The sequence below is a fragment of the Marmota monax genome, unplaced genomic scaffold (genome assembly GCF_021218885.2).
Source record: "Marmota monax isolate L192 unplaced genomic scaffold, Marmota_monax_Labrador192_F-V1.1 WCK01_AAM20220418_F8-fsc00043, whole genome shotgun sequence".
Classification (NCBI taxonomy): Eukaryota; Metazoa; Chordata; class Mammalia; order Rodentia; family Sciuridae; genus Marmota; species Marmota monax.
This window is the reverse complement of record NW_026691982.1, coordinates 10,008,544-10,034,807: the sequence shown is the minus strand read 5'-3', so window position 1 is coordinate 10,034,807 and position 26,264 is coordinate 10,008,544. Positions and strand designations below refer to the sequence as shown.

Here is a 26,264-nt window from a genome sequence, read left to right as displayed (position 1 = left end):
TTCTTTTATCAAAAAAACTTTTATAAGTTTTATGAAGTCAAATTTTCTACTTCTTGTGCTTTTGGTATCATACACAAGAAATCAATGCCAAACTTAATGCCATGAACATGTTCCACCAAGATTTTTTTTATAAGAGTTTTATAGTTTTTTAGCTTTACTTTTAGGTCTTTAGTCCATTTAAAAAATATTTATTTATTTATGTATCTTAGTTTTAGGTAGATACATTAGTTTGTTTTTTAATATGGTGCTGAGGATCAAACCCAGTGCCTCATGCATGCTAGGCGAGCACTCTACCACTGAGCCACCACCCCAGCCCCATCTTTAGTCCATTTTGAGTTAATTTTTGTATATGGTATAAAGAATGGGTCCAATTTCATTCCTTTTGTTGTTCTTGTTTTTTGTTTTGGTACCAAGGATTGAACCCAGGGGTGCTCAACTACTGAGCCACATACCCAGTCCTTATTTTTTATTTTGAGACAGGGTCTCACTAAGTTATTTAAAGCCTGGATAAATTGCTGAGACTGGCTCTGAACTTGGATCCTCCTACCTCAGCCTCCCAAGTTGCTGGGAGTACAGACATGTGCCACCGCACCCAGCCCCAACTTCATTCTTTTGCAGATGAATATCTGGTTTCCAAGCACTTTCTTGAAAGACTGTCCTTTCTTCATTGAATGCTTTTAACACTTTGGTTGAAATGCAATTTACCATATATGAAGGTTATTTCTGGGTTTTAGATTCTGTTCTGTTGGTCTATATGTCTATCCTTTTGCCAGTACGACAATGTTTTGATTCCAATAGAATGGAGGAAAATTTGGAATCAGAAACTATGAGTCCTCCAACATTGTTTCTTTTCAAACTATTTTATCTATTTAGAATACCCTGTGATTCCATATGATTATCTGCATGGATTTTCTATTTCTGCAAAATAACAACAACAACAAAATAAAAAACAACATTGGTATTTTGATACAGACTGTATTGAATCTAAGATTGCTTAGAGTAAAGTATTGTCATCTTAATTATATTAACTCTTCTAATACATGCACACAAGTGTTATATTAACTCTTCTAATACATGCACACAAGTGTCTTTCCATTTATTTATGTCTTTAATTTCTTTTTTTTATTGGTTGTTCAAAACATTACAAAGCTCTTGACATATCATATTTCATACATTAGATTCAAGCTGGTTATGAACTCCCAATTTTACCCCAAATAGATTTCAGTGTCTCTCAATCTTCATGGTTAAATTAATTATTTTTATTTTATTCTTTTTTTTTTTTTTTTTGAGGCGGGGAATTGGAGTGGTAACTAGGGATTGAACTCAGGAGCACTCAACCACTGAACCACATCCCCAGCTCTATTTTGTATTTTATTGAGAGACAGGGTCTCACAGACTTGCTTAGTGCTTCACTCAATTGCTAAGGCTAGCTTTGAACTCACAATCCTTCTGCCTCAGCCTCCTGAGCTGCTGGGATTACAGGCTTGTGCCCTGGCCTTATTTTATTCTTTTTGATGTTATTTTTAAATGGAACTGATTTCTCAGTTTCCTTTCTGGATTGTCTATTGCAAGGATACAGAAATACAATGGAATTTTGTGTGATTTTACATCCTTCAATTTTGTTGAATTCATTGATTAGATATATTTTTTGTGGATTCCTTTGCAATTTCTTTGTAATCAGGGATAATTTTTCTTCATCCTTATCAATTTGGATGCCTTTTATTATTTTTTTCAACTTATGAGATTATTTAGAGTTTGTTTAACTGGAAAAGTCATAATTTCTCCTTCATTCTTGGAGAATAGTTTTGATGGAAGCTTGATTGACAGTTTACTTCTTATTATTATTTTTTTTAATTTCAGGACTTTATCATCCCATTGTCTTCTGGCTTGCAAGGTTCTGCTGAGAGTCTGCTGATAATCTTATGAGAATTCCTTATATGTGATGAGTTAGTTTTCTTTTGCTGCTTTCAAGATTCTCTTTCAATGGTTTGTTTATAATGTATCTCAGTGGGGTTTTTCTACTTAGGAGTTCACTGAGCTGCTTAGACCTGTAGATCCATGTTCTCCTTCAAATTTGGGATGTGTTGGCCATTATTTCTTTAAATAATCTCTCTGCTCCTCTCTCTCTCTCTTCCCCTTGTGCAGCTCCCAGATATACTGCATATACTAGTCTGCCTGATGGTGTTTTATGATAATAATCATAATAAAAATTAAAGAACATTCTCTAATTCTGTGCAATAGGATTACATTAAATGGACCAGTTAGCCTAGGATTTCTTGAAGTTTTACGACATAATTTACAGAAATAAAGAAAATACAATAGTATAGGCTTAAACTAATTATAAAAAATACCATATTACCAAGAAATACAAAAATATAAAAGATACAATAAAGTGAGAAGTTACTTCAGTAAAACAAACAAAAACATAATAGGAAATTTGCTGGGAGCCATTAGCCAAGTAGGTATGACAATTTCCTTGCCAGCGTACCCCATGTTGCAGTGACATTGAATGTACATGACCTTGCTCAAGGACCAAGGCAGATTAGGGTGTTCCCGGTTTTAAGATAATCGTGTTTAGGGCGTTCCCAGTTTAGGTTCCAGGTTTAAGGTTTAAGATTATTCCTGCTGGGAATAGGGCGTATCCTGCTGCCTGAGTTCCCCTTGAGTTCTCACGGGATTCAGACAGTATATTTTGGGAGACAGAAGCCCAGTGGAGGTGGATTTGGGCAGAGAACGTGGATTTGGGAAGAGAACGTGGATTTCCCCAGAACGTGTTGGTAGACGGCTGGTGTGAGTTCGGGAATAAAGAGTTGCTGTTTGAATCTACAAGCTGTGTGGTGGCTCGTGATTGTGTGCCCAGCCAGACTGCGGCATTTGTGCCCAGCCAGACTGCGGCAGAAATTCAATTTAATTCAACTATATATCAAGTATTTTATAAACTGCAAAGAACTATGTGACATAAAAACATTCCCTGCTAGGCACAGTGGCGCATGCCTGTAATCCCAGTGGCTCAGCTTGGAAGGAGTTCAAAGCTAGCCTGAGTAATTTAGTGAAGCCGTAAGTGACTCAGTGAGACCCTGTCTCAAAATACAAAATAAAAAAGGCTGGGGATTGGATCAGTGGTTAAATGCCCCTGGGTTCAATCTCTGGTACAAAAAACAAAAAACAAAACATTCCCACCCCAAAAGAGCTTACATGACAAATAAAGATATCATATATAAATACAATTACTATGTGTCAATTAAAAACAAAAAATATATTTTAAAAAGAATTTAGCATGTAAAAATAAAAGAAATTAAGATATCTGGTACAGAAAACAAATGCTCAGAAAGAGGAGAGGTAATGTGATTTATATTGAATATCATCAAGGAATAAAAGTAAAATTATAGGAAAGTAGGAAGAGGAAAATGTTAGGGGAGTTTCTAGAAAGGACATCTATTTTCAGTGAAATTGAAGTATTAAAAAAAGGAGAGGAACTAAAGACATCTGAGAAGAAAACAGGAGAAGGAGAAACACTGAGCAGTATTGGTTTCAATTCAAATCTTAGGCAACATCAATCCTAGGACTAAGATAGTGATTTTATCATTTTAAAGAAATAATATTTTGTTCACAGAGATATGAATAAAAAAACACATAAAGGAAAGTACCTTATAGAAGATATTTTTAAAATCCTATGCAAAGGGAAATATATTTGTCACAATAAAGACCAAATAAAATACAAAGGCTGGGGTTGTGGCTCAGTGGTACAGTGCTTGCCTAGCATGTGTAAGGCAGTGAGTTTGATTCCCAGAACCACATATAAACAAATAAAATAAAGGTCCATTGACAACTAAACAATATTAAAAAAAATAAAATACAAGAAAATGAAAATAATTCATGAATGTTTATTAATAACTTTTCTTGAATTTATTAGGTCTATGAGATACCAATTTTCTAGGGCTAAAAAATTTTAACACAAGATAGTAACTAAACATAAAGCTTTAATAAAGTTACTTACTGTATAAGAGAAGCTCTTTCAAAGTATTGAATGGCTTTTTCACAAAACTGAGTATCAATGTAGTAGGCCCCAAGCCACTCAATGACTTCAATATTAGAAGGGAAACACCTATATGACTGAAAAAAGACATGGAGTGTGAAAATATTCTCAGAAGCAACAACCTATATGACTGAAAAAAGACATAGAGTGTGAAAATATTTTCAGTAGCAACACAACATACTTCTTGAATACTTTATCTATTGAATGGATTTATTTATCCACAATGTAGCTTTCTTAAACAAAAAGTATGAGCTGTCATAAGTACTTCTCAAGTTTTGAAGCTATACAAGATTTAGAAAACTTCAGCTTTGATGCATTTTCAATTATCTATAAATATCTTTTAGATATACTGATATATGATCTGAGTCAGATTAAATATTTAAAGGAATAAAAAGGGTTACAAACATGTTTTAACTTAAAAATGAATTTGTACCTTCTCATTTTCTAGTTATAATTAAAAATATTTACCATTTGACTCAGTCATCCCGCTCCTCAGCATATATCCAAAGGATCTAAAATCAGCATACCACAGTGACACAGCCACATCAATGTTTATAAGCACAATTCACAATTTACACTAAGCTATGGAACCAACCTAAGGTGCCCTTTAACAGATGAATGGATAAAGAAAATGTGGTGTATATACACAATGGAATATTATTCAGCCATAAAAAGGAATGACTTTATGACATTTGCCAGTAAATGGATGGATCTGGAGACTATTATGCTTAGTGAAAAAACCAAAGGTTGAATGTTTCACTGTAATGAGGAAACTAAACCACAACGGGAGAGGGGAGAGAAGTTCAGTAGATTAGACAATCAAGAATGCTTTATTTTATTTTAAATAAATCATTATTCATTTAAAAACAAATAAGCTTTTCTAAACTTTTAAAGGCTTACAGCCTTTAAAATTCATAAAGTGCTAAAAAGAACAGAAGAAAAGTAAGAAAATACACATACCTCATAGTAATATTGGAATGCTTGGGACTTATCTCCTTCACTATCATATAGTTCTCCTAGTTTAGACAAAGCTTTAGAATCAGTGGGAACAACACTGATCAGTTGCATTAGCCATTCAATAGCTTGATTGGGATCTTCCATTAATTCATATCTTAGGCAATATCAGTTAAGGGCAATAGAATTTTTCTAAATACATTAATCAACAAGCAAAACTGAAAACAATATTATAATACAAACATTTCTTAGCCTACATTAATGTGTTATTTTATATTGATTACTCTAGATTTCTTCAAGAAAGGAGATGAAAAATGGAGCAGTTCTGTACATAACACTCTTGCTTTGTCTATGTATCTTTTCTTTTTACTTCATTATGCTCCCCTGAGAGTAACTCCCAAATTTCTAGCAGAAATATTCAAAGCATTATGCAAACTGTGTTCTTAAAAAAAGTCTGAATGTTCAATTATTCTATTCCTCACAATGAGGGAATCACCTTTATGCATTTTTCCTGGGAGTTTTGCTTAACTAGATTATAAACTCAAAGATAGGAAATTCTTTCTTTATAGCATCCTTTAATACCTAGTAAATCTTCTGCATATATGCATATAATCTGCTCATACCAATAATATTTACTTATTATTTATTTTTATGTTTGATGTCTTAATGAAATGAAAATATTTCAGTCCAAAGTTTAATTTAAAAAGAAGAGTCATTTGTGTGTGTGTGCACATGCATGCATGTGTGGTTTGTTTTTGAGATTAGATCTAAAATTTTTTACTAAAACTTAAAAATCTATGCTATCAAAAATATGGCAGATAATACTTAAAATTATTAATGGTATACCTCACAATACACTTTTTTCCTAAACATTTTACATGAAATTTATATCAAGATAATAGTAAAACCTACCTAGATGTTACTCTTCTCAATGCTGTGGTCAAACATTAGTAATATGAGGGAACTTACCATTAAGCTCTAATAAACAAACAAATAAATACATAAACAAATAAAATGAGGAAACTTAAAGTGCTTTTCAAATAGTGTGAAAGGCATTAAAAATGTTAACTAATTTCTGCTTTTCTAAATGTTAGTAGGGGAAAAACACAACTAAAGAAAGCTAAAAGTTGTAAAGAAACTGACATGAAAGCAGCATTTTACAGTTTGACATTCCCCCGAGTTCTAAACATAATACTGGCACACACAATTCATATTCAACAAATGACTACTGAATGAATTGAAATGAATAAGTTCATACAAAGTATTGCATAATTTTGGAGGATAAAGGTCTTTAGAGAGTTATATTTACCATATTTACTTGTTAGCCAAAACAAATACATCATCCAAACTCAATCAATAGTACTAATTAGGAATGAACAATATTTTCCTTTTACTAGTAAGTTACTGCTTCAATGATACCCTGCAAGACTAAGTATGAATATAATGTTCTAAAGTATCTACTTTACTTTTAATGAACAACTTATGTCTACTCAAAATACTATATTTCTAAATATTAACAAATGATAATAGTTTTAATTTCTAATTCTGCTTAGAGTATAAATGATTTTTTTAAAGATTACTCATAATGTTTTCATAAACATTAATATTTTTGTTGCTAGTTAGATTATGATCATCATTTACTTAAAATATTATCCTCATCAATTACCTCAATGGTTAAACTCATTCACCATTGATAATCACCAATTGAGTGAATTAATAACTGTCCTTAGGTTTTACAAATTAAGATACACATTTGCTATCTGATAAAGAACTTGGGCACTGTTTCGTAGAATTGCATGAAGCTTCAGGAAACAATCCAAAGCCTCATCCAGTCGGTTTAGCTTCTTATAAGTAAGGCCTTAAAAAAAAGAAAGGAAAATCTATAACCATTATTATTAGCATAAATTCACTCAAAGTACAGACTGAATTTTTAAATGTATGTAAATAGTCATTCAGGAGAGAAAATGAAGATGAACTGAGAATTTTTAAAAAGAACAATAGTAGTGGGCTGGGAGGTGGCTCAAGCGGGTTCGATCCTCAGCACCACATACAAAGATGTTGTGTCCGCCGATAACTAAAAAATAAATATTAAAATTCTTTAAAAAAAAAGAACAATAGTAGGTGGGAATCTCCACAGAGATACCAAACATGTTACAAAGCTTCAGTAATTTTAAAAGTGTGACGGGTGGGGGTGGGAGGAAAGCATCAGATAAACTGATCAAAAGAATATATAGTTCAGAAATTTACTCAGCTATAGGATTTAGTTAGTGGGCATTTAAAAATCAGTGGGGAGGGCTGGGGATATAGCTTGGTTGATAAGAGTGCTTGTCTTGCATGCACAAGGCACTGGGTTCAACCCCCAGCACCACAAAGGAAAAAAAAATAGGTGGAACAGAAGGAACAAGTAATAAGTGACACCAGAACGACTGATTATATATGAAGGAAAAAAAATACATAGATTCTCATTTCATTAAAAAAATTCAAAATTTATTTTGAAACTACACAGAAAAAGCAAAGTTGTAAGAATATGAAAAGAAAATATAGATTGAGCATCCCTTATTTGAAAATCTAATATCCAAGATGCTCCAAAATCTGAATGCTCCAAATCTTTTGAGCTTCAACATATCACAAGTGGAAAATTCTACACTTGACCTCATGTGACAGGACAGAATAAAAACACAGGAACATTTAAAATATCATATAAAATTCATTCAGGTTGGGGCTCAGAGGTAGAACACTCACCTACCATGTGTGAGACACTAGATTCGATCCTCAGCACCACATAAAATTAAAATAAATAAATAAATAAAGATATTGTGTCTACCTATAACTAAAAAATAAATATTAAAAAATTCCTTTAGGTTATGTGAATAAGGTGGATATAAAATGAAAATGAATTTCATGCACAGACTTGGTCCCATCCCCAAGATCTCTCATTATGTATATGCAGGTATTAAAAAAAAAAAAATCCCAAACACCTCTGGTCCTAAGCATTTGGGATAAGGGATGCTCAACCTATATAGGAAAATGATTTTATAATCTTAGGGAAAGCAAGGGCTTCAAAAAGCAATGAACAAATACATTCATTTTTAAAAAAATATTTATTTTTTAGTTGTAGTTGGACACAATACCTTTATTTCACTTATTTATTTTTATGTGATGCTAAGAATCAAAACCAGGGTCCCACATGTGAGCGCTCTACCTCTGAGTCACAACCCCAGCCCAAAAAAACATTCATTTTTAAGAAGTGAAAATTGATTATATTAATAAAATTTCTGTTTTACAAAAGAAATTATAAACAAAGTCAAAGTAGAAAAGTGAGGGCTGGGGCTATGGATTAGTAGCAGAGTGCTTGCACAACATGTGCCAGGCCTTGAATATGATCCCCAGCATTGGAGAAAGACAACAATGAGTACAGAAAACAGTAAAAATTTATTAAGTGAATAAATAAGCATCTATCTAATCAAGCAAGCTCTTGCATGAAGGCCTCTGCTCTTTTCTTCCCTGTGTCACAAATGATCTTTCCAGATACCAAATGCCACACCCTCTGTCCCTTCCAAAATGATGTGTTACTTCTCAGTGAGGCTTTCTCTTCTGACTCCATCTAAAATTGATACTATTCCAAGGCTGGCTACAGGTCTTTCTTTCTCCTTTTAGGCAGGAGACTGAAGAGTCTCCTATGAGAAAAAAGATCCAAATGACTAAAGGACATATTCCCAACTAAAAGACCAGACAGCCTGCACTGAGTGCCAGTCCATCAGCCTCTCTCACGAACTCAGACTCTTTCCACTCAGCTTTTAGCTGCAAACTGCTGAATACCAAGAGACAGCCCAAGAGTATCAGATATCTAAAGAGAAGTCACAACATGGAAAAAGATAATAAAAGAAAAAAAAACTCAAAAAAGCAAAAAATATGTGTGCAAGCAGAATTAAACTTTAAAAGAAACTTCAATAATGACCTAAGAGACAAGACTCAGTATTATGTAAACATGTTAGTTTGCAACATTGCAAACTCGCCCAGGAAGCAATGATGCCCATTTCAGGTAACCTCTGAAAGCAGGGAAGGGAATGAGATGGCGGGGAGCCTTAATGTCTTGCAATATTTTGTTTCTTAAAAACAAAATCTAAAGTAAATATAGCAAAATGTTAAAATGTGTTAAACTGGGGTGAAAGGTACTATGAGTATTTAAGTTTTCTGTGTGCCTTTTTTTGTATATTTGAAACTTCTTTTTTAAAAAAAAAATTAATTGTAGATGGACACAGTACCTTTATTTATTTATTTTTATGTGGTGCTGAGGATCAAACCCAGTGCCTCACATGTGCTAGACAAGTGCTCTATCATTGAGTTACAACTCCAGCCCTGAAAATCAGATTCTTACTTGTTTGGAAAAGGTTAAAAAGAATTATATTATCCAGTATCAATAAGAATTTGTGAAATTAGTCTTATATGCTGTGGTAGAACAGAAATTGAAAAAGCTTCTTTGTATGGCAATGTAACAGCATCAACCCAAATTTTATATATGCACAGCTTTGGAATCATTAATTTCATATTCAGAATAATCTGTAATCTCAGAGGCAAGGTCTTTTCAATTTTTTTGTTGGAAGGAAGTCAACTTCTCCTCCTAATGAGTTAGCAAAAATATATATATATAATACAAAAAGCAACTTCAGCCTTGTTTCTTGTTTCACTTACCAATATTATAAAGGGCTTCAGTACAAGAAGAATCATTTCTTAGAGCCTCTTTATAGAATTCAGCTGCCTTCTCATAATCACCATTTGCAAAAACTGTATTCCCTTTATTAGTAAGAGCTGATGGGTTATATCTATCAGAGTTCACAGCTAAATCTGCATAGCTGCTGGCTTGTGCAAAATCATTTTCCTAAATAAAGTATAAAAGATATACAAATTGAGTTTCATCAAATAGCTTTTCATATTGTTCTGAGATTACACACATCATAAACAGTTTTTCAAACTGTAGATAACAATGAACAGAAACAAGTATTTTTTAAATATCTTGGTTTTGATAGGCTATTTCTACAAAAGATTTTTATTTGTCAAGCTCAACCACCCAAGTGTCTTATGACTGACTTCTCCAGTCTCATGGTTTGAATAACACTATTTATATGTAGGTGGTACCATGTTCAACGCCCAAATTCCATGTCCTCATTTATTGCAGTGCTCCCCTTCCTACCTGAAGCACTGAAATAGCTAGAAAGACATCCCTGTCCTCCCTGCCCCTGCACACTGGCTGCATCACCCACAAGGCCTCTGTTCTTTTATTTATTTTTATTTTTATTTTTTTGAAATATTAATGCACACTTTTTATTATATTAAAATCAGGCAATGGTCTGACAAGAAAAAGGCTGCTTATGGAATACTGTTAGGTTAAACTTTACTTACAGGATGTTAAATCCTTAGAACTAAGATTTCCCCCAGAAATAGATTAATGGGAACATCCATTGCTTTTCAGACTTGATAGTTGCTGCTTCAAAAGGTGGTTTTACACAAAATAGTAAGAAAAAAAAATAAACCCTTCAGAACACCATGAATTGCCTTTATTTGTTTGCATCAGGTCTCAGCACAGTGGTCCTGAACAGGAAAAGTGGGAGGTGCAGCAACGTGCTGGAGGCCAGGACCCGCCAACGCTGGGAGCTGCTGTGCACACCAGCTCCTCCTCAGTCCCTGCTGAGCACCGGGGAGGCAGCGGCACCAAACCCAGTATCTGCGCTGGGTCCAGGTTTCTCTGGTTCCAGTTGTCAGATTCCACACTGGGCCCGCGGGGATGGCAGGCGCGCCCCACAGGGAGCCCTGTTCACCCTACTTCACGTCTGAAAGCCACGTCATTACAGGAAAGGGAATAGTCCAGAGGGGCCCTGTGTGCTCACAGGCGTCTCCACGAGGCCTCCTGCAGGTCTAAACAGAGGGACCCTGAGGGCTGGCAGGCTATGTCACCTGGGGACTGCCCTGTCCATCTTACAAAGACGTGGGCCAAAGATGCATCGGCTGAGGGTGACAGCAGAGTGGCAGGACCCAGGACCCAAAGCTCATTTCCCGGGCTGGTGGAAAGTGATCAAACGTGGTTCCAAATGTGGAGGAGGAGGTCAGAGATTTCCAACCTGACCTGATGGCTTCTGGCCAAGCCAGGGGTGGGAGGTGGAGAGTGCCGGGTGGTGAAGGTGGACAAGGAAGTTGAGGATGAGGGAAAAAGCAGCACCCCTCGATCAAGGTGGGGGAGGGGGAAAGCCCTGAATTCTTCGCGAAGGCCAATTTCAAGGGGGGCGGAGGGTTACAATCTATGCTTCGGCCAAGGACGGGAGTGGAGGAGAGTGGGGCAGGACGATGGCTTGGAAGGGGCGTCCTTTAAGACTTAAGAAAGTAACCAGGGTGCAGGCAAAGCACCCCACACCCAGCAGCAGTCCCCAGGGTGTGACCTGAAACCTTTGCTCTACTCTAGCAAGCCTCTGCTGGAGGGCTGTCCCAGGGCTGCCCCAGGGCTGGCAGGGCAGGGGGGTAAGGCAGAGCCCCCAGGCCGAATAATCAGCAGCAAGGTGACTGTGTGAAGTGTCTTTTCACAGTTGAGTTAGACGTGCCCCACCGGTCAGGATGGGAATCAATTTAAATAGACTCTCTTGATCCCAGAAGTTCAACTACATGGACAGTGGTCACACTTGACAGGATGATTTGTTATAGCACGACTTATATATTTCAAATGGACAAGAAATTAGTATCATTTACAGTATCTTAAGATAAATTGCCTTCGAATGGGAGCTTCCTTTCCAGTACTTTGAGGTCTACAAGACCCATCTAGAAAATTTACTACGGTGGAGAATGAAGACTGCTTAAATCGAATGGGGGGAGGGCTGGTGGCGTTGCTTTTGATTAATTGCTGTAACACTGTCCTTCCGGAGGCTGGGGGAGTTTCATATTTTCTTTAGACATCATTAAGCACCGCAGCTCTTGCAGAACAACTTTGATGCTATATGAATTCTGCCACTTTGCTAGCACTGATATGGCTCTTGGGTCCACCACTCCATTAGAACTATTAACTCCACTCATATTAATTTTTGTTACAAATCTTACAAAGGGGGATGCTTCTGGGTATTTAGGTTCACATTCTATTTTAAGGCTGTATATTCGGTTTTCATAAATTGCGGACTTTGCAGCCAACGCCTGGCCGTGTGGGCTGCTCCTTCGCCGGGCCGCGCTCCTCCGCCCTACCGCCCCCGGGCTCCTCGCTGTCCGGCGAGCACACGTCCCGGGCCCCACACCCGGAGGGGCCTCCTGGCCCGCTCTCCTCCGTGGCAGCGCCGTGGGGCTCGCCCGGCCTGGCCCCCCGCGGGGCCCTCCCGCCGCCCAGACGGCCTCTGTACTTTTAGCAATCTCTTATTTCTCTCCTTCTTCACTGCCAAATGCTTAATCATGACCTTGCCATCACTCACATGAGCCATAAGAATCTATCTCTTTTTGCAGTTCCAGGGATCAAACCCAGGAGTGTTCTTTTTTTTTTTTTTAAATATTTTTTAGTTGTAGATGGACACCATACCTTTATTTTATTTATTTTTATGTGGTACTGAGATCAAACCCAGTGCCTCACACCTGCTAGGTAAGCGCTCCATGACTGAGCTATAACCCCAGCCTGAGTGTTCTACCTTTGAGTTACATCTCCAGTCCTTTTTTAAATTTTATTTTGAGACAGAGTCTCATTAAATTACCTAGACTACCCTCAGATTCTTGATTCTTCTGTCTTAGCCTCCTGAGTAGCTGGGATTATAGGCATGCACTGGGCCTGGCAGAATCTGTTTTTAAGTATTGTGGTAGCCTGTGCCAGGTCAGGCTCTTCTCTGACTCTTGCCTAGATATGGCTACAAGAGGAACTTGTATGGCATCTGGAATACAGAACTAACACAGCTAGTGGCCTTCGCACTGCACTCTGTTTTCTTGTCACTAGGCGCAGGACCAATGCCCATAAGTGCCAGCCTATCCTCGCCGACCTCCACTCCATATCAAACTCTTCTTTCCAAGTGTGTTCTCCCTGCTATGTGGCAGGGCTTCACTGCAGACCCCTAGGAGGCAGCTGTGCAGAAGCCACAGCTTCCAACAGATATTCCCCATGATGGTATCCAGGTCCTGCTGTGGCAGCTGAGTGTCATTGCTACTTACCAATTGATAGTGATTCCTCCTCAGATCCCAGCCCTCCTCTGTACCTTACCATCAAGGCTCCTGAACAACTATGGAAGACCTAGTGTCCATACCTCTTTTCTCATAAAACTACAATGACTGTCCCCCATTAAACTTTTTAAAAACTGAGATAGAATTTATATATCATGAAATTAACCACATCATTAAAATGTCCAAGTAAGTGGCATTTAGTACATTCACAAAGTTGTGCTGCTATCACTAGCGTCTACTTACAGAATATTTGATTACCCTCCAAAGAAACCCTATACCCATCAGTAGTCTCTTTCCATTTTTCCTACCTCCGTAACTCTTAGTAACCATTAATCCGTTTTCTATCTTTGTGCCTATTCTGGATATTCCATATAAATGGAATCATGTGACATGTGGCCTTTTGTGTCTGGCTTATTTCACTCAGCCTATTTTTAAAGTTCTTATAGTACATATCAGTAATCTGTTTTTTTTTTAACATTTGACGAACATTTCATCATGTGGATATACCATTTTGTTTATCCCTTCGCTGCTGATAGATTCTTGGGTTGCTTCTACCTACCTTTTGTTTATTATGGATAATGCTGTTGTGAACATTCATGTACAAGATTTTGGGTGGACTTTGACTCATTTAAACTGTTTCCTACAAGTAGGTGCTGCTGTCATAAAAACTAAAACACACAACACTGTCTTTTGTACTAGGCAGCAGGAAGAATTTAGAAAAGATGTGAAGGGCTGCTGTTGGGGACTGGAGAGATAAGTGAACTGGGACTGGAACGTGGAAAGTCAGGAAGAAACTGTTATCAGAGGCTGTGTAAAGGGCAAGTCATGTTGGTAGTTGTGAAACAACTGACAAAACTGATACTTACAGGAGATTTCTAGCAGGATATTGAAATTGCCAATGAACTTATTTTTAACTGGGGGTGACAAGGCAGAGGAAGAGAGAGACAAGCTAAAGACAGAATCATTCAGTTTGCAGACAGAATTTAGAGGAAATACAAAAGAAGCAAGATTTTCTGAGTTGGAAAATAAAATTATTTCATGTCTCTCTTGGTGGCAAAAAATTCTCAAAATAGGAAATGGATGCAGGGTACGATCAACTCAAGGGCATGGTTGTAACACTTTCTGTAAACATCTCAGAAAGATTTAAGGTAACTGTCTTGCATACTTTCTCAGGTAGAAAAAAAGGCTTCTATGACCTCAGGGCTCTATTCGACAGCTTGTACACCTAAGCAAAAAGGGTTTTGTCTTGAAAGGAATTATGCATGTGGCTTTTAGGTCATGAAATTAACTTCAATGAGACTTATAGAAAAAATCCTCCACGTTTTTAAGAGAGTCAGAATGACAAAAGAGTTACTAACTTGAAGTAAAGGAACAGATCCAGTACAAAATAAAAGTAGGCCCGTGGGCCACAAATTTCTCTGGGTAGAAAGCAAGATTGAGAAAGTTCACCAGCTGAAATATAGGCTATTTCTTCTGTAAAAGGATGATACTCCCAGAGGACAGAACTACTAGCTATAGTGGACAATAGACTAACAAACTGCTCCCAAGCAGCAGAGTGGGGTTCTAATCAAGGAACATGCCTTCTTTCCAGTCTATGGGATGTTGATCATGTGTGCTTAGCTGGGTTTCAGAATTACTAAGGACCACTGACTGCCATGTGCCCTATTCCTCTCCTTTCTGAATATGAGCATCTATTATAGTAATCCTACTTTTATCTGACCTTGTATTATGTTAAATATAAAGGGGAAAACAATGGGTCTTCATCCACAGATCTTTGGCTCAAGATCTTTCACAGGGAAGAGGAACTGTGCCAGAGAAAGCCCCATCTACCCAGACCTGCCGCAGATCCTTCCTTTGAGCCTGATATGGTGAAATAGATGAAACTCTGATGTGTCTTGAAAGGGGGAAGTACATGAGGCTTATGAAAAGAAAAGTGCAGGTAGTGGCAGAGTGTTACAATAATGGTCCCCAATGGATCACACCTCCCAGTAGTTGTGCTCTATTAATGGTTCTACCCCATATTTGATCTGCCCAATAAAACAGTTATAAGCTCTATGCTGGGGTTGTGGCTCAGAGGTAGAGCGCTTGTCTATCATGCATGAGGCACTGGCTTCCATCCTCAGTACCACATAAAAATAAAATAGAGATATTATGTCCACCTATAACTAAAAATAAAAATATTTTAAAAAAATAGTTATAAGCTCAATTCATGCAGGAGCCTAATATGTACCTGTGCACTGAGATTCACTCTCATGGAATCCTGTGCCACATAAGAAGCTTGGGATTCTCCTGCTGTGATGTCCTCACCAAACAAGTGCTAGATATCTTGAAGAGAGGCATTTGGACATCCAGCTTCAGTGAAATCTTAGATGATGGGAGCTAAAGGAGTAACCCCATGCAAGACCAGCAGAAGAAACACCCAGGTAAACCTAGCTCATGAGGCAGAATGTGAGCAAATACATGGTCATTTTAAGCCATTAAATTTGGGGGACAGTTCTTTACACAGCAACAGAAAACTGAAATATATGCTGGATAACAACAATATACTTTCAATTATATATCATATACTACTACATAATAGACTCATCAGTTTGTGTCATAACTACTTTTTGTGATGTGTGTAGCACTGGGGATTGAACCCAGGGATATTCTACCACTAAGTTACATCCCCAGCCTTCTTAAAAAACTTTTTTATTTTGAGACAGACTTGCTAAGTTGCCTGGCTGGCCTCAAACTTGTGATTCTGCTGCCTCAAAAGCCTCCTGAGTAGCTGGGATCACAGGTATGTGCCACCACGCCTGGCTATGTCATAACATTTTTGGTTATAACCTCTTTCCTCAGAGTCAGGTACAATAATTTACTGATCAGATGCTCCAACAGCTCTGCAAATACAATAGTTCTTTCCCTTCCTTCCTTAAAAGTTGCTGTTAGCTTTCTCCAATACATTTTTCAAACTTGGTGAAGATGTGGTTACCAATTCAATAATTTTCACAAAATTCATTCATGACTTTCTAAGCTCAAAATTTAATGGATGTACTAGATACTGCACTTTACCCTCTAGCTTTGTCTTTTACAAGTGCTGATAATGCTGCTGTCTACCAGCCTGAGCTGGCAGACCTCTCTGGAAATTACCCTGGGCTGCAGAGAGAGAGAAAGAGAGAGAGCCATTTTGCTTACTTTTTGTGAATGCCCTCTTCCTGGTGGGGAGGCTATATTCGATGACTGGTTGATGCAGGGGTACACAGACCCAGTCCCGCACCCCAATGGGGGATATTCTACCTTCAGAGCATCATCCAAGATTGGCAAGGACTTTGGGGATTGCATTATAGCCCAACTTGTCTTTCTGCTCAATTCTGCTTGTCCCTCCAGATCCAAATTCCCACCCCTACCCCTCTTACCCTACCCCTGAAACTGATGTGAAGAGCTCTGCCAAGAGAAATCTCCATTTTGTATTTTGAATCTGCAATCTAAATGGCATCAGGGGCCTTTTTAAAGTTCCATTCTTTTGAACTGCCCCTCTGGTGAATCAATGCTGCTTACTTTCTCTTTGTGCCACCTTTTACTTCAAAGACATCATGCTATCTTGGTTGTTTTCCTATCTTCTCAGTATGAATCTTACTCTTGCCTCCTCAGTGTTTATATATCCCAAAGTTATTTCTCAATTTTAAGCTTTCACCTCTACAGAGATGACTACTGAATATTATCTCCAACCCCAATTTCCCTTCTGAGATCAGTTCATATGCCTCCTGGACATTTTTCTCTAGATGTATCACCATTAATATAAAACAAATTTTAAATATATTCAAAAACATACAGCCTCTTTCCCCCCTAATCAGTACCCTCTGGACATGCAACTGGCACTATTCTTCTGCCGGTAGTTTCTATATACTGGATTCCCTTTTTTTTTTTTTTAAATATACATATTTAGTTGTATATGGACACAATATCTTTATTTATTTATTTTTATGTGGTGCTGAGGATTGAACCAAGGGCTTCACACATGCTAGGCGGGCGCTCTACCGCTGAGCCACAACCCCAGCCCTGCAGTCCTTTTTTAACCAGTAGCTTTCATCTATTTCTTCGTCTTAGCACACATAAGGGATAGTACCTTTCCATTAATAACAGCAGGTCAGCACAACAGTGATTCTCAGTGGTGCATAAATCATAAGTTGTAAGAGGACTGGATATAATTTAACAAAACACAATCACTGTTCTGTACACTTCCTTCCCATCACTTTCTTGCTTCTATGTTATATTCAGACCTTGTAGAACCAACTTTTCTATGAAATATTTTCTGAAAATCCTAAACTAAAATGTTATTTGTCTTTTCTGAATGCCTTAGTACTTATTACCAACATTAATTTATTGTTCTCTATTTTGAACCTTCCCTCCTCATCTACTTACCCACCATTCCCAATTTAAAAAACAATCATTACAAATTAAGAAACAATGATTTGCAGTCAGCAGGCACTCAATGAATGCTTGCTATAGATGATACTCCATCTACAGTACTACGATTACGATACTCGATCTAAGCTTTCACCTCTACAGAGGTACTCCTCTGTAAAATATTTTTCTTCACCACTAACAGGAAGGAGTTGAAAGATATCTCTAGCTCACACCTTAGCTGTAGTTCCATAATTTTATGATGTTCACTACCACAATTTTTCTCCCTCCCATCTCCATTAGAGATGGTCTTCTCACTCATGTTGGCAAACACCCAAGTCCAGCACCTGCCATGATCAGATCTTCTATACACCTCACATTCCACTAACATTCTCCACCACTCTTTTTTTGGGGGGCCTCTCATTAGGCATGATTCTTAGGTAGATATTCAGCAATATAAAAATAACACATGACCAATTCTTAATTGTTAGAAATAAAACTTACCAGATAATAAAGGAATGAAAGGTTGGTTGCAGCTGCACTTTTCACTCTACTGTCCTTTTTCTCAAACATTTTTAAGGTATCTACTGCCTAGAAATGGAATATCTGAATTTAATACCATTGTAAATGACAGTACTCCAGTTCAGGGTAGAAAAAAAGATCAATATGGAGGGTTAAGACCACGGAAGAGTACAAAAGGGATAGGTTAATATGCTCAAGAAAACAGATGACAAGATGGAAATTTCATTCAAGACTTAGATTTCATAAAAAATAAAAAACAAATTCTGAAGCTAAAAATATAATAATTGAAATTAAGACTATTAGATGGGTTAGATATAACTGAATTATATCTAATTCAGAATTAGATATAACTGAAGAGAGGACTGTGATAAAGAAAAGTCAATAGGGAATACTAAAGTCTTGTGATTCATGTGAAGCAGTTTAGGGTTCTTCCTACCTAATGGGGTGGGAACGATGGCTTGCAAGGTTTTACCTAATAGACATAATATTATTTGCTCTTTACAAAATATTCTAAATTTTTTTTCTTTTGACTATTACTACCTTAGAAGACCAGTATTCCACAGAGAACAACAAAAACAATTATATAAAATACTAAAAGCAGTTTTTGAAGAAAGAGAACCATAGAGTCAACCAGAATTTTAAGGCCAAAATTTTAGAAAATATTCAGAATAGATACTGCATGGCAAAAAAAAAAAAAATTCTTAAAAAAGAACATAAAAGAGACATATGAGTACACAGTGAAAAAGTTTACTAGAAATGTAACTGAAGTTCCAAAAGGGAAAGAAAGATCAATGGCTGAGAATTTTCTAAAACCAGTAACAGAAAATAATTTGGGGGTGGGGGGGCTGGGATTGTGGCTTAATAGTAGAGCGCTTGCCTGGCATGTATGAGGCACTGGGTTCAATTCTCAGCACCGCATATAAATAAATTAGTAAAATAAAGGTTCATTAACATCTAAAAATAATTTTTTAAAAATAATTCTGGGAATATTATAAAAAATGATCTGAAGTAGATCCAAATATAATTACATTTTCAAATCAAGAGAAATGAAAGTATATTTTTAATCATCTGGCAAATCTGAGATAATGTTACCCAAATAAGATGTGGAATGGCCAGATACCTTACATGAAAGCTGAACTCGTATTCAACCTGGAAATTACTGCATAATATCAGAAAGAACGAAACAGGTAGCAAAAGGCAATGAGTTTATCTTTTCTTCCTTCTTTTAAAGAACATTTACCAAATAGAAAATGCTTTTGGTGCCTCCTGTTCCTGGTAAACAGTCATGTTCAGGCAAAAATCCTGCTTTAGCTTTTACAGTGGTCATCATCTTTAGCTACTCCAAGTGTTTGACCAATTCTTCTGTGATGGAAATACCAGCCAGCATGTCAACTCAATTTTTTGAAGGGTAGATAATTTTAAAATACTAGATTGCATATATTCTGGTTACAATATTAGTAAATTGTTATTATTTTAAAGGGTTTTTGATGACTTTAAAGAAAACTGTTAGAAGTTTCTAGGGCAGTTGTTTATAATTCCACAAAGTAAACACTGGAAAAGAAAAACCCAAACATCACATCCTTACTTTTGGGATTGTGTTCCTCACTTATTTTTTAAGAAGAATTTTATATAACTGCCAAAAAATTTCTAAAACTCACTTCAAAAATTATTGTTGCTACTATTGCTCATCCTATACAAACCATTTCATGGATACTTTACATAACTTCTACAGGTATTAATGTGAAAGCCCTGCTGTTTTGAATCTCTAAGTTATGTAAGCCACATTTCACTTTGAATAAGATTTGCAATGTTTTAATCTTCACTTTTACATTGTGTCACAATAAATGTGTTACTTCAAAATATAAGGCACGTAAATAAGTATAATTCATATATTCAATAAGTTCTCTGAGATAAAGTGCACAGGAAAAGAAAGCTGTTCTCTAGAATTTATGACATCCTTAAAATGGAATACAAAAAGAAACTAACAAATAACAATAGTAATTTTTTAAAAAGGTAGCCATTCATTCTGTAGTCAAGGAAATATGTTAAATTCATTTTTTTTAAAGAGGAGAAAGGAGAGAGGGAGAGGGAGAGGGAGGGAGGGAGGGAGGGAGGGAGGGAGGGAGAGAGAGAGAGAGAGAGAGAGAGAGAAAATCTATTTTTTTTTTTTGTAGGTGGACACAACACAATGCCTTTTTTTAAAGTTTTATGTGGTGCTAAGAATTGAACCCGGGTCCTGCCCATGCTAGGCATGTGCTCTACCACTGAGCCACAATCCCAGCCCAAAATTCAATTTAAAAAAATATATATTTTTAGTTGTAGATGGACACAATGCCTTTATTTTATTCATTTATTTTTATGTGGTGCTGAGGATCGAACCCAATGCCTCACACGAGCTAGGCTAGCACTCTACCACTGAGCTACAACCCCAGCCTCTCAATTTTTTAAATTACTCCTTTGTAGTTCAAAAATAATAATTTAAAGCTACACTTAAAACAAAAACTAGTTTCTCTCAAATGTTTTTTTCCAAAATTGAAGTAACACATAAAAAAGCCATGCAATTCAAAGCTATTTCTTAAGAATTAATGAAAGTATTTAGAACTTAAATATCTACTTAAAAACATTTGACACAGTAAGAATATATTTCATACTTTAAGTTTTTAAACTATGAAATATTCTAAAAAGGTTATACTATTAACTATTCTAGTAAAAGGAACACTCTCAGGTATTTTTTGGCTCAGTTTCATTTCTGAAATAATCTGTTTTCACAACTGTTCTTTACATATCCATGAATACATTATCCAATATCTGTTTTTAAAAGTAAAATGTCATAAATTATTTATAAATGAATCTGATAAAAGTACACTGAACTGATAAAAGTACACTGAATATCAATATTAAATTTAGTTAAAACTAGTTGTAAATGACAAAACAAAGAAAATAAACATCACTAATTGTATTTTTAATCCCCTTCCCCCCAAATTAGGAAATTAGCTCTATGTCCATTTTCATTTTCTTTCCTGGTGATGCCTCTAGCTCCTGGCTTCAGTCTTCTACTGAGTCTGACTCTCTGCTCTTGGTGGCCTCCAGACCAGCTGCATTATTTCATTTACTATTACAAAATTTACTATTTGGGTGGTGTTTTTTTCTCTATTACAAAGTTGTCTACAAATACCATCCCATCTCAAAGGATTACACTCTGATTTCAGCATCTTTTCTAAAAAAAAAAAAAATAGGGATAATTTCAGAATTATAGCCTTTTAGAAGGCATAAATTCTTTTCTGTAAACTACATGTAGTACCGACTTAATCCTTTTTAGCCTGATAGTGTTCCCTTCAAATTAAGATTATACTATACACACCTCATCATACTTACAATATACAAATAAAAGAAACACAAAGTGAAAGCAGCAATGTTGAAAAGCAAGCAGAAGTGGCATTTTAAAAATATAGGTAAACTAATTGATGTTAAAAACTTGAACATGCAAATGACATAAAACATACTTTAAATGAGAACAGCGATAAAAGTAGCAGACAGTAAGATCTGGATTAAACAATTTTAAATGTGAAAAAATTAAGAGGACATATTCCTTGACAGACACAGTTTTAAAACAAAATATTGTAATGCATTGTTCATCCTTTCTAAAAAGAACATTTAAAAATAAAACATCAAGGGAAAACTAACAACTATGGTTTTCTCCTTTTTATCATCTATAATAGTAAACGTCACATTCATAAAAAAGTTTGAAAGTATTTTAATGCTTTATAAATGCTAAACTAATTAAGTATAGTAAATGAATACATGCAATAGAAACATTGCACTCTTTTACTCATATAATTACTACATGAATGTTGGGGTTACTTTATTCTACTCTCATATTTTCTGAATAGATGGTTTTCTTCCCTTTCCCTGGAGAGTGATTAGTCCTTTCTGTTTCTCAGAGATAAGAGGAAGGTCCTTAAATAAGAAGAAAAACTGAAAGTACAGGTTGGAGAGGATGTGGGGAAAATGCTGTGGCTTTCTCTGGCCCTTGCTCTCTTGGTCTAATCTGGAGGAGTTGAGTTTTCTAGCTGCAGGACACTAATCACTGGTTTACAAACTAGGAAATCAAGTTTCATTCTGCCTACTCTCTTTTGGTAGCCCTTCTTTTTCTTAAGGCTAACTAAGCCTTCTGGTTTTATTTCAGTTATGTCCCATTTGAGAGACTATGGAAGGCAAAGCACCCACTCCACTTCTGCCCAAGGCAGCAAGGTAGCAGTAGTGCCAATGAGACCCATAGGGTTCTAACCCCATGTCTAGCAGTGGGACCTTTTCATTTCTAGTGCAGAGTAAATGAGTAAGTCAAATATATAAACAATAGACAAGAATTTCTCTGGAGAGGACAGCAGGATGGAAGTGCATCTGGCTGCTATTTGCATTCTCAGTCTTCCTTCCTCACTGAGCATGATCCCCGATTCTGAAAGTCTTACTGCTTTGGGGAACTCTGAAAACTTCAAGGGAAAATTACTCTCTGGACTAGAATATGGTTTGGTAATTTAGCAACTAGATAAGAAAAATATTTACATTTTAAGATAAAAATTAATGAAAATTTAAAATTATATTATTGGAAATTATAGACATATAAATTTACTAAACTTCAGAATAATCACAAGTAACGTTATTCTAGGAAGGAGTTTCCCTGTTTTCATTGCTTTGACTAATTAACATAAGAAATTTCACTGAAAATTGTTTTTTAAACTTACTTGGTTAAAGTCTTTCTGTCTCAAGTATGTAATTGCCTTGTTTATTTCCAGATCATTGGCTAGTTCTACATATTGAGAAGCTTTCACTACTTCCACACACCTATAAAAAAGGTAAAACATAAAAAGTTACTTGATTTCATTTTAGTATTTTTTATGCTGTTGGTTTTCCTAAATGTGACTTTTCAAAGCTTTTTTTTGGCAGTGCTGGTTATGGAAGCCAGGGCCTTCCACATACCAGGCAAGAACTCTACCACTGATGTACACCCAGCCCCAAAGAATGTTTAAAGTAGCCCTAGTGCTTTGTAAAGTTAAAGCTGATTTCTTCCAATACAGGCTTTACATTACTGAATTTTTGGTTCTAAATTAATTTTCTTTTCCAATTTCTCAATAGCCTATTGCCACTCTAATTATTTATGACATTTTAAATAAAAATTGGATTGATATCTATATTGTATTTTTAAATTAACTACTATATAGCAATTTCAATTTTTAAGAGGTGAAACTATTTCTGTATTTTTCCCTCTTAGATGTTATCATGATAAAAATTTTGAAGAATTTATAGAATATATTAATTTTTGTGTATTAGCTTGAATAGACCTATTTGGGGAATAAAACTATTTCCCAAAGTACAGAACATTTATTGTTTATTATATATCAGGCACTGTGCTAATTTTTTTAGAAGCATTATCACATTTAATCCCACAACTGTGAAAAAAAGATCATCATATGTGAGATCACACAGGTCAAAAAGAAGTTGATCCCAATTTTTGTTGATACCAAAACGCAATTCCACAAGGCTGTTTTTCAAACTGAGGTCTTGAAATCAATTTAGAGGATCATGACCTTATTTTTTAAAATTAATTTTTATTTATGTGTGACAGCAGGTGCATTATAATTCTTATTACACATATAGAGCACAATTTTTCATATCTCTGTATACAAAGTATATTCACACCAATTTGTGTCTTCATATATGTACTTTGGATAATAATATCTATCACATGACCTTATTTACCTTATTTTTAAAACAGAATAACTGAGGTATGGGAGGTATTGAGGAGATGTTGGCCAAAGGACACAAATTTCAAGTAGAAGGAGGAATATGTCCAAGAGATCTATTGTACATCATAGTGACTATCATTAATAAAACACATTGTATACTTGAAGACTGCTGAGATTTTAAGTGTTCTTAACACACACAGAAATATATGAGGTCACGCATATATTAAATGACTTGATTTAAACATTCTACAATGTATACATTATCAAAACATCATGTTGGGTTGGGTACGGTGGCACACGCATATAATCCCAGCAGCTTGGGAGGCTGAGACAGGAGGTTCTCAAGTTCAATGCCAGCCTGAACAATGGCAAGGCACTTAGCAACTCAATGAGATTCTATGTCTAAATAATAATTCAAGAATATAGGGGTGAGATTCTACAACAGCCTGGGGAAAGATATTCCAGAGATACCTGAGCTCAGTTTGAAGGACAAATATGAAATGATTTAAGGAGAAAAAAAGACATTCTAGGTAGAGGGAATAACATGTCTAAAGATGTGAAGATAAGAAAACTGGAACAATTTAAAGAGTAGATTCAATCACCATACCTGGATTAGACAGGATGCTTATGAAAAAGTGGGAAAAAAAGGTCTGAGAAGTAGGCAGATGCCATATAATACAAAATCTGTACGGTAAACTAAGGAATATGTACCATGCTCTGAAAGTCCCAGGGAACCACTAAGGGTTGTAAGCATGTGAGTGATTGTATAAATTCTAGAAAAATCACTTCAATAGGAACCACAGGGAGCAGCTAGGAGATAGCCAAAATAGTAGGCCATGACCTATGAAAAAATAATGAAATTTTGAACTAATACAGTATACAGAAATAAAAAGGAGGTCATTTTGAAAGATGTTAAGGTGATATAATGAGAAGTAGTTGATGGTCAGATATAGGAAGTGAGACAGAGGACATAGAGGAATCTAAAGTGATGGTCTAGATTTTTGTGTTATGCAATTGGTTAACTGGTAATACCATTTATCTCGACAATATATAATGAGATCATGTTTAGAGTGTAGGAGAAGATGCACTTAGGATTGAAAATGATGAATTTACAGTGCATAAACAACATTAAAGAGGATAGTCCAATTGTCAGATGTGTAAGCCCATAATATAATACAGTCTTCTAAAATAAATGTCTGGGATTTGGCAACATATTAGCGACAGAGACATGGGTGTTAAAATGAAAACTATTTTTCTACTCACACTTCTGATAACAAATGTGTGGAGATTTCCCCTACACCAATCAATTCTCCAATTCTCTAAAAATATCAACTGTTTTGTAATTTAATCCAATTCTGCCATTAATTTAACCAACTGCATTTAAGGGCTCAGTTACACAAGACTGGACTTCAATTCATATATCAATCACAAGCAGCAAGTTTCCACAATCTCACCTGGTTATAAACTAGAGGTTCCCATGACCCTTCTTAAGTTCACAGATTTTAATGGTTCATAGAATGTAACTATTACCAGTTGTTTACAAAAAATATAAAAGATTCAGATAAAGAGTGAGATGAAGAGGTACATAGGTCAAGGTCTGAAAGTGTTCTTAGCACAGAAGCTTCTGTATTTGGAGATATTTGGAGTTTGCCACCCTTCCAGAATGTAGATATCTTCACTAACCTGGAAGCTCTCTAAACCCTCTCAGTCATAAGTTTTATAGAGATCCCATTACACAGACACAATTTATTAAATCACTGGCCATTAGTGTTTAACTTAATCTCCAACCTTTTCCTTAGAGATGTGGGAAGGAAAGTTCCAATCCTTAAATCACATGGTTCTCTGGCAACTAGCCCTTATCCTTAGGCTCTGTGGAGTTTTCAGCCAATCAGTTATCTCATTAACACAGGAAAACAAAAAAACAAAACTCAATCACATGCTAGTGATTTCAAGGGTTTTAGAAGCTTTTGTGACAGGAAAGATAACTTTTGTTATCTTGTAACAAAAGATGTTACTATCATTCAGGAGTATTGCTCAGGAATTTACAAGAGTTTTAGTGCTCTAATAAATTTCACAGGTATGGATCAGGCCATCTGGGGTAAGTAGAGAGGAGTGAGAAGTGAGAAGGCTGACATTCAGAGAAACAAAACTTCCGTGTGGCCAGAAGAGGAAGAATGGCTGAAGTAGTCTGATGAAAAATGATCAGAGGCATAACAACCAGAAGGGTATAGTATCACAGTAAGAGGAGAAGAATGGTTCAATAACAAAAGAAATACCAACAAATCAAATGCCTCAAAAGTAAACACATCATGCTCTTCTCCCTACTTTCATCAACTGGGGTTCTATAAAGAATTAAGTCCTATGGAAAATTATTTGAATTACTTTTTCTCATTTTTTTCCTAAGGAGAGTACTTAAATTCTACTGTTCTTGTGCATAAGGTTCCTCAGAAACT

The 26,264-nt window shown here is 36.0% G+C and overlaps 2 protein-coding genes across 8 annotated transcripts in view; both read right to left on the bottom strand.

Annotated features, from left to right (window-relative positions):
- Ift88 (intraflagellar transport 88) overlaps positions 1-26,264 on the bottom strand; it is a 132,185-nt gene that overhangs the window by 50,654 nt on the left and 55,267 nt on the right. For all 7 annotated transcript variants that reach the window (XM_046447645.2, XM_058580644.1, XM_046447650.2 and 4 more), the window contains 6 exons: positions 22,810-22,909; positions 18,050-18,136; positions 9,683-9,869; positions 6,740-6,848; positions 4,997-5,147; positions 3,998-4,113 (listed from right to left, as the gene is read on the bottom strand). In XM_046447645.2, coding sequence (XP_046303601.1) covers positions 3,998-4,113; positions 4,997-5,147; positions 6,740-6,848; positions 9,683-9,869; positions 18,050-18,136; positions 22,810-22,909 — 750 coding nt within the window. The remainder of the gene's footprint in view (positions 1-3,997; positions 4,114-4,996; positions 5,148-6,739; positions 6,849-9,682; positions 9,870-18,049; positions 18,137-22,809; positions 22,910-26,264) is intronic.
- LOC124095094 (ubiquitin-conjugating enzyme E2 variant 1-like) lies at positions 10,297-13,489 on the bottom strand. Its single transcript, XM_046448206.1, has 2 exons — positions 13,468-13,489; positions 10,297-12,354 (listed from the first exon to the last, which is right to left on the bottom strand). The coding sequence occupies exons 1-2, from the start codon at positions 13,487-13,489 to the stop codon at positions 11,870-11,872; spliced, it is 507 nt and encodes a 168-aa protein (XP_046304162.1). The 3' UTR covers positions 10,297-11,869.